The following is a 9,311-nucleotide window of genomic DNA, read 5'->3' on the forward strand; positions in this document are numbered from 1 at the left end:
AGATTTCACATATGTGAATTGATCTTTCAGCTGAAAAAATCTTCAAATTGAAGATCTGAAATAACTACGAAAATAAGGTGTAGTTCTTCCTTAATTCTTCCTGATCGAATTTCAATTGAATCAATTATTTCTAGTTGATCTGAGGATTTTCTTGATCAATCTGTTGATAAATCATAGTTGATTTATGAGGTTCTTCCTGAAATTGTTGATGAACTGTAGATGATTTTCTTTAGTCTGAAGATTGTGTTTGATATTCTAGCTTAGATACATTACTAGATTTCTGTTTCTGTTTCAAGTTCTCGAATCTTGATTTTAGCTTCAAATTCTTGAACATCATTCATTTTTCTGGAGTTCATGAATTAAAAATCTCAAAAACTACTTTACTCTCTAATCAGGTCATTTTATATTGATCTTCAATCGTTCAAAAACATCTTAGAATTTCTTAACCATTATCTACAAAATAACTGAAACTAAAACATCAAATTCTTCCACATTTAATACTGTTCTAGGACTCAATCAGGATCCTAGTAGTGTGTATTACATCCATCCTTCAGATGCCAATTCCACACAAAACGTTTCTATCAAATTTAATGGCAATGCATTCAATGATTGGAAGAGATCAATGTTCATTTCTCTGTCTGCTAAAAACAAATTAAGGTTTGTGGATGGAAGTCTTGTGATTCCTAATAAAGATAAACCTGAATATATTATTGCTTGGGAGAGGTGTAACAATCTTGTTATATCCTGGTTACTTGCTAACTTGGATAACATTGTTAAGAAAAGCGTTTTATTCTTTGAAACTGCAGCAGACATATGGAAAGATTTAGAAGAACGTTTTGGTTATTCTTCTATAACACAAGTATGTGCATTGGAACATAAGCTTGCTGAAACAACACAAGGCACTGCTAGTGTCTTTGAATTTTATACTCAACTTAAGACAATTTGGGATGAAATTAATGATGCTCATCCTTTACCACACTGCACCTGTCACAAATGTACATGTAATCTTACTCAGAAGATACGTACTAGAGATCAAGAACAAAAGTTAATCCAATTCATGATGAAGTTGAATGAATGTTTTTCAACTGTGAGAGGAAACATCCTAATGACACAACCTCTTCCCAAGGTTGCTCAAGCCTATAGAATAATTGCACATGAAGAAAGACATAAAGAGGTGGCTCAGCTCTATTCTCACAATGAATCCTTGGCCTTTTCTGCAGCAGACAAGAGGAACTTCAAACCTCATCAGAACAACCAACCTCCAATTTATCAGAAATCATATTCTTCAAACAAGTCTACCAATCTGACTGGCAATAAGAGACCAAGCTCCCACTACTATTGCACTCACTGCAAAGTGCCAGGACATAACATAGAAAGATGTTTTAAGATTCATGGCTTTCCACCTGGCTTCAAGGGGTTTAAAGATAGAAGAGTAGCAGTTGTTTCCCACTCTTCTGAATATTCAGATCCTGGTTCTTCTGAAATCAAAGCTGATTCTATCACTACTGAGCAGTTTAATCAGCTTCTAAGTCTTTTACAACAACAATAAAATACATCTCAATCTACTAAAGCTCATGAAACAATTGGTGGTCATGCATTGCTAGCAGGTACATATTGTTTACTGACAAATTTAAACACTTCTTGGATGTTAGATAATGGTGCTAGTGACCATATTTGTTCAAATTTGGCTTCATTCCACACATATAAACCTACCACTGATCCCCATCATCATATACCCATACCAGATGGTAGGCGAATACCTGTCAAGCACATTGGGACTGTTTACTTAACTTAAGACATTGCTCTAACCAATGTGTTACATATTCCTGATTTTTACTTTAATCTTTTATTAGTTCATAAACTTCGTAATTTGCAAGGAGGTCTTTATCATGTGGCAACTCCTTTGGTCACATCTGTGGAGCATATTCCTTCACATCATGCTTCTACTTCTTGCTTTTCTATCATAGACACGACCAAAATTTGGCACTTACGCATATGTCATTTAGCTTTTGCTCAACTACACCATGTACTACCTAATTGTCCAATCAAATCTTATTTTCATGACATCATTTGTCAATTTTGCCCTGCTGCTAAGCAAAATAGGAAACCATTTCCGTAAGTAGTAATAAAACCACAAAAGCCTTTGAGCTATTGCATATAGATGTGTGGGTTCCTTACAAGACTAAAACACACTCAGGTTGTAATTTCTTCTTAACAATAGTTGATGATTACACTCGGTTCACATGGGTTCATTTTATCAAACATAAATCTAGTTGTGCTCACATACTTGATGTTTTCTTCAATTATGTTCAAACACAATTTAATGCTCATGTTACCTGTGTGAGATCCGATAATGCTAAGGAATTGGGAGAAGGTGACATGAAGAAAATCTATGAACAAACAGGTATTCATCACCAAACCAGTTATTCTGACACTCCTCAACAGACTGGAACTGTTGAAAGGAAGCACATGCATTTACAAGAGACTGTCAGGGCTATATTTTTTCATTCCAAGGTTCCAGCAAGATTTTGGGGAGATTGTATCATATGTGTTGCATACCTTATCAATAACATGCCTTTATAAAGCTTACAGTTCATCACTCCTTACTTCAAGCTTTTTCAAAAGGCTCCTAAACTGGATTATCTAAAAACATTTGGTTGCTGATGTTACTTGTCCACTACTAAAGTCCACATAATCGAATTTGATCCCAAGGCACATCCTGGTGTTTTTCTTGGGTATTCTATGACAAAAAAGGGTTATAAGGTCTTGAATTTAACCACTAATCAATTAATTATATCCAGGGATGTTGCATTTCATGAAAAACAGTTTCCCGTTCACTTACTTTTTTCTCCTTCTACATCTGACCCCATCTTCATTCCCACCGCCACTTATGACTTTTTTCAAGATGATTATGCTCTTCCACCTTCTTCTCCACAGTCTACACCACTTATTTAATCTTCTTCACCATCCCACAGTCCTCCTTTTTCTACTTCTTCAGAACCTATTTCTTCTCCTTCTACTAATGTGGTTGATTTAAGTCACATTCTTCCTGAGCCTCCTACTCTTAGATGCTCTACCAGTTGCTCTAAACCTCCCTCTTACTTAGCTTATTACTATTGTCATTTTATCCTCTCCCTTCCTGCCACCCCACTCCCTCAACACTGGTGCAACCTTGTTTCATTCTCAACATTTCCTACTACTCATAAAGCTTTTTTTTATCTGCCCCTACCTTTGATATCAAAGAACCTGTTACCCATGAAGAAGCTGCTACAAAGCCTGAATAGATTCATGCTATGGCCAAAGAAATTGCAGCCCTCACAGACAATCATACTTGGGATCTTGTCTCTCTTCCACTGGAAATTAAGAAAACTATTGGAAATAAGTGGGTCTATAAAGTCAAGCTCAAGGCTGATGGGTCCTTAGAAAGGTGTAAAGATCGTTTGGTGGCAAAGGGATACAACCAAAGACATGGCATAGATTATGAGGAGACTTTTTCTCCTGTGGTTAAGATGCCTAGAATAAGATGTCTCATTACTTTAGCCACCCACAATCACTGGCCCATTGACCAACTGGATGTTAATAATGCATTTCTCCATGGAGATTTGCATGAGGAAGTCTATATGAAAGTCCCTACAGGCTTTACAAATCCTCACAACCATGTATGCAAGCTCAGAAAGTCTCTCTATGGTCTAAATCAAGCTTCAAGGCAATGGTTTGCCAAGCTTGTCTCTGAACTTACTGCTCAAGGTTTCTCTCAGTCCAAGAATGACTACAGCTTGTTTACTAAGCACTCTCTTGGTCACGTTATCATTGCTGCTGTGTATGTAGATGACATCATCCTCACAAGGACTGATGTAATATCTATCAATGCTCTTAATGCCCATCTTCACCAAACTTTTAACATTAAAGATTTGGGTCTCCTTCACTATCTATTTTTTGGGTATAGAGGTTGGTTATGTTCTTGAAGGTGTTATTCTCAGTCAAAAGAAGTTTACCAGGGAGTTACTTGCTGAATGTGGGCATGACATGTCTAATAAAGCTTCTACTCCACTCTCTCTTAACATCAAATTTCAGGTTGCTGAGGGTGATCTACTTCCTGAGCCTGATATGTACAGATCCCTTATTGGCAAATTAAATTTCTTGACAAACCCAAGACCTAACCTTGCCTATTCAGTTCAAACACTCAGCCAATTCATGCATTCTCCCAGAACCTCTCACTTTCAAGCCTTACTTCATACTCTCAGATACCATCATTCTACTCAAGGCCAAGGCATTCTTCTTAGTGGCCATGATTCCTTAACTCTTGATGCCTAGTCTGATTCTGATTGGGCTTCTTGTATTGATACAAGAAAGTCAATTACTGGTTATCTTCTTTTATTTGGCAAATCTCCCATTTCTTGGAAATCCAAGAAACAAAGCACCATCAGTATATCATCCTCAGAGGTCGAATATAGGGGCATGGCAGCTGCTGCTGAAGTTACTTGGGTTGTCAGATTATTGGAAGAGTTAAGGGTCACTAATCTTAAGCCTATTACCTTATTTTGTGACAATCAAAGTGCTTTGCGCATAGCTAAAAATCCTGTGTTTCATGAGAGAACGAAACACATTGATATTGATGGCCATTTTATAAGAGACAAAGTGCTAGAAGATCTTCTCCAACTGTCCTACCTTCCAACTCAGTCTCAACTTGCAGATGTATTTATCAAGAGCCTCTCTTATCTTCATTTCAGACTCTTGCTTTCCAAGTTGGGAATGGTTGCTTCTCCTAATCACCCACCTCCCAACTTGAAGGGGGGGGGGGGGGGGGTATTGGAGCGAGTATCAACATCCAAAGCTGATTCTAGCTTAGCTTAATTTATTTATTACATCATTAAATTAGTTAGTTAGTTACACCAAGTTGTTAGGCAGTTAGCTACAACTTGTTATTCTCTTGAATAAATAGTTCTCTCTTCATCATTTTGTAACATAATAAACATTACATAGAAATAAATTTCTCTGAACTTTCTTTTCTTTGAAAATTCATTCTCATTTCCCTGAACTAAGTTTGTGATTCTTCACAAATCATCATCCTGTGAAATAATGGAGGCAGTTCATTCCTATTCCTGCAAACAGTGGAAGCAGTTCGTTCCTCTTCCAAACAGAGAAGAATTCGACCTATTTCCAGAAGTCTCATGATGTTTCTCTTGATATGGAAGCTATTTATCTTGGCGGAAAGGTTAGATTTCTTGCTTTTGAATTCTGGATTTTTAAGGAAATGTGAAATTTGTTGTTGATATTTTCTTTGGGAATTTTAGGTTTGTATTTCTTAAATTTGTGGGACTTTTTTACTTTCCAAGTTTGAAGATTTGAGCAACCGGTTATTATAGATATTGTTTTTCTACTTTTTATTTCTTCAAAATGCATTGGATTGTTTGGTTGTAATTATTTGGCAATTTGCAATTCAGAAAATTAGAAATTGGGATTTTATGGAACAAACCGTTGATTTTATGTGATAGTATAACTTAACTCATGCCTTTTAATTTTAATAGGATAATTGCAACCAAAAGCTGCCCAAATTGTGGACTGAGTATTAGAGGTGAACGATGACTGCAATCGCATGGAATGTGAATTGTGTAATTTTGAGTTTTGCAAGTAAATATTCTGCCTAAAAATTCAGTCACACTTAATTATTTCTTATATTTGGTTTCTTCTCCAAAACAAGTAATTTAGTGTTAAAACTTGCATATTGTGTCTTGGTTGTTGGTTGAAAGAAGTTTGCTAGGAAGGTAACCAATATGCTCTGAAAGGCAACTAAAACAAGTAGAGGTGGGTTACTTGAAATTTTTCATCACTATAAGTCGTTTGTATCTCCAAATTAAAATTCCTGGATCCGCCACTACCTAAAAATAATAGGTTTCGTAAACAAGAAAAATACGAACACCCCCCCTCTTTTACCCTGTTTAATGTCTTCAGTTTTTTAAGAAAAAAAATATCTACAAACTTGAGGGTTGGTTCAATACCATTGCAAGATTCCAATTATTTGTATATTGTAAAATGAACTAAAAATTAGCCATAAATATTTTAATCATATTTGGTTTTCATAAGTGCTATATACAGTAAAAATAAAAGTTAAATACAACAAAAAAATAGTAAAAGACTAACCTACCCCTCATGTGAGGGTACTGATCATACTAAACATGATAGGAGGGTCATCCTAGACAAATAAATGATCCCATGTAGGGGGTCAGCTATGATAAAGGGGTGTCATCTACGACAAATGAAGCCCCTGTAGGGGGTTATCTATGATAAATGACCCACTCGTACGGGAATCATGTACTTCTTCCATAACAAGAAAACGCAACATTTGTCCTATTTGGATGTAACCTAAAAAATGCACCAATTTAAAACTTACTTCTTATAGTAAAAAAATTTCAACAAATTTACAACTATGTCATTACTTAAGAAAATAATAATATGATTATAACATCCTAATTTTCATTATATTATAAACACAAATTCATTAAACTTAATGATTCAACTCATCACCACCACCCCCATTCATCATCACCACCCCTATTTATCATCACCACCCATATGGTTTTCATCAGCACCACCAACCTTCAGCTCTCTCACTCCTCCCACCCTTCGCCTCTCTTCAATTCGATCTTCGTCTGTCAGTCCTCGCCGTTGTCTCTCTCCTCTCTCTCGTTCACTCCTCCTAATATCCTTCAGTCTTCGTCTTATTCTGTTACTTCGTTGCTCAGTCCTACTTGCCGCCCGACGCCATTTCTTAGTCTTACTTCATTTGTGTTCGAAATCATGGGTTAGTGTTTTTTTCGTAGATTTGAATTCGTGGGTTTCAACATTTGGGCTTTTGAGATCTAAGTTTTCGAATTTTTAATCGGGGTTTACGAATTTGGGGTTCGAATTTGGGGTTCGAATTTGGGGTTTTAGATTTTTCTGGGTTTGAGTGCTCGATTTGTTACACTTATTTGTTGTTCGATTAGACGTTCGAAGAGTGAATTATTTAGGTTTAGGGTTCTTTTTCGAAAGTTTGGGGTGAATTGGCAATGGTGAAGGTGGTTGGTGTGGTGGTCAGTGGTTGTCGATGATGAAGGTGGTACTTGTTGTTGTTGTTGGAGGTGAAGGTCGTGGTTGGTGTGGTTGTCTGTGGTGATGGTGGTGGTCGGTGGTAGTTGGTTAATTACTCTTCTCTCTCCTCCTTTTCCCCTAATACACTCCCTAAACTACAATGATCATATTCTCTCTAAAAGTCCGTGCCGAGGAAAATTGTTGCAATCTTTTTTGTTACGGAGGAAGTATGAAAAATGACCCCTTACTTCGGAAAAGATAAAAAATGATCTCCTACTACACTTTGAATAGTCTGACAATAAATTTGAAATTACACAACTGATTGCTCACCGAACCGATATTATTTTTATTGGAATTCGAAAAAGAAAAAAAAAATGACCGCCTAATATTGTAATACGTTATACTCTGTTGGTGATCTTAAGTACTATTATTATACTATAATGCATAGTTAGGTACAACAAATAACGAAGAAGTTATAAAAGCATCTCATATTTTTTTCAATTACAAAAAGGTAAAATTAACCATGGTTAAATTCTATGAAATATTATGTGCTGTATTTAACTTTTTTGTGTTGTATTTAGCATACCCTTTGTTTTTTTAAGACCGGCAACAAAAATAACTTGAAATTATTTGGTTTAGAAAAAATAAGAACCGATAACTACAAACAATAAAGAACAGAACCTGAGTTTTGGACCAGAATTACCGGCGCTCTTGATTTATTGGTTTTTTAAATCTAAAATTCATATGATATAGGGTTTGTACTGAAACTAGGAAAAAAAAAGCTGGAAACCAAATTAATTTGGCTTTTATACAGAATTATATTAGGGTTTTTTGCCTATAACGTCCTTATTTACACTTCTTTTTGTGAGAAACTACCTTAATTACAAAATTTTGTACAAAACTACCTTTGTTATGTTATTGTTTGTTGACCAATACCTAAAAACTTTTTATGACGTTTGACTGTAGTTTTCTGGTGGGTAAAACTCATGTACAGGTCACTTGACTTGTTATTTTCCTTATCTTATTTCCCCCTTCTATTTTTCTCTCCCTTTCCTAAGCTAACACTCTTTTTCCTTACCTAACTAAGGATATGCGCATGGATTTGTTATAAAATGAAAGGGGGAATAATATAGAAGAGGGGTATATAATAAGGAAAATAACAAGTCACATGACCTGCACATGAGTTTTACTCACCGGAAAACTATGATCAAACGTCGGAAAAAGTTTTTAGTTAGTGATCAACAAACAGTAACGTAACAAATGTAGTTTTGTACAAGTAAACTAGTTATGGACAAAAAATCATATATATAAATATAGAATTTGGAGATTTCTCAGACTCTTTTTGGTGTCAATAAAATAAAGAAAGTTTGAAAATTATGAGAAAAGAAAGTATGCTTGCAGGCTTGCTAACGTAATGACTGCTCACTATGTACCCACTCATTCTTCCTGGCAATGCAAGAGAAGCCCCATACACTACTTTTTTTAATCTAGCGAAGCCTGCCGCCTTGTGATACACTTCTTCGATTTAGGTTGTAGCGGCTAGCATGCACGTCTAAGCAAGCTGGCCGGCCTATCTTGCTTGTTCGGAAGTCTTCTTCATATTTCTTCTTCGAAAGTACTCTACTACATCTGAGCTTAGATCTTTTTCGGAGGTGTGTTGCGTAATGACACCAATATACATAGAGTTGGTTTCTAATGAAAATTCTATTATGGTGAGAACCACGATAAACACATAAAATAAACAAAAACTTGATAAAATCAACAAAAACGTAAAATTACTAAAACGTAAAGTGAGCAACAATATCGTGAAATGATAGCCAGCTAGACCTACAAAACTCCTAAAATCTGACACATTCTTCGGAGTAAGCCATTGAATAATAGCTTGGATCTTAGCAGGATCTATAAAGACTCCTTCTTTAGACACATAATAACCTAAAAATGCTACTTTCTCCAAATGAAACTCACACTTAGAGAACTTGGCATACAATTGATTCTTCCTAAGCGTCTCCAATATAATCCTCAAGTGCTCATCATGATCTACTTCATTCTTCGAATAGATCTGAATATCATCAATAAATACCACAACAAACTTATATAAGAACTCATGGAATCCTATTCATCAAATCCATAAATATGGAAAGAGCATTGGTCAATCTAAACGGCATTACAGTGAGCTCATAGTGACCATAATGCGTCCTAAACGCAGTCTTAGGTATATCATTAACAGCTACCTCAACTGG

At 35.7% G+C, this 9,311-nt stretch overlaps 1 protein-coding gene across 1 annotated transcript; it reads left to right on the forward strand.

Annotated features, from left to right (window-relative positions):
• The first annotated feature begins 622 nt into the window (after positions 1-622).
• On the forward strand, positions 623-1,549 carry LOC125496661 (uncharacterized). The gene has a single exon (XM_048642182.1). It carries the CDS (start codon positions 623-625, stop codon positions 1,547-1,549), a length of 927 nt encoding a protein of 308 aa, XP_048498139.1.
• The last annotated feature ends 7,762 nt before the right edge of the window (positions 1,550-9,311 follow it).

This window comes from Beta vulgaris, chromosome 4 (assembly GCF_026745355.1).
Source record: "Beta vulgaris subsp. vulgaris cultivar EL10 chromosome 4, EL10.2, whole genome shotgun sequence".
Lineage (NCBI taxonomy): Eukaryota > Viridiplantae > Streptophyta > Magnoliopsida > Caryophyllales > Amaranthaceae > Beta > Beta vulgaris.

What these genes read in the sequence shown, in the direction of transcription:
- LOC125496661 (XM_048642182.1), top strand. Translation starts at nt 623, where the DNA reads ATGTTCATTTCTCTGTCTGCTAAAAACAAATTAAGGTTTGTGGATGGA.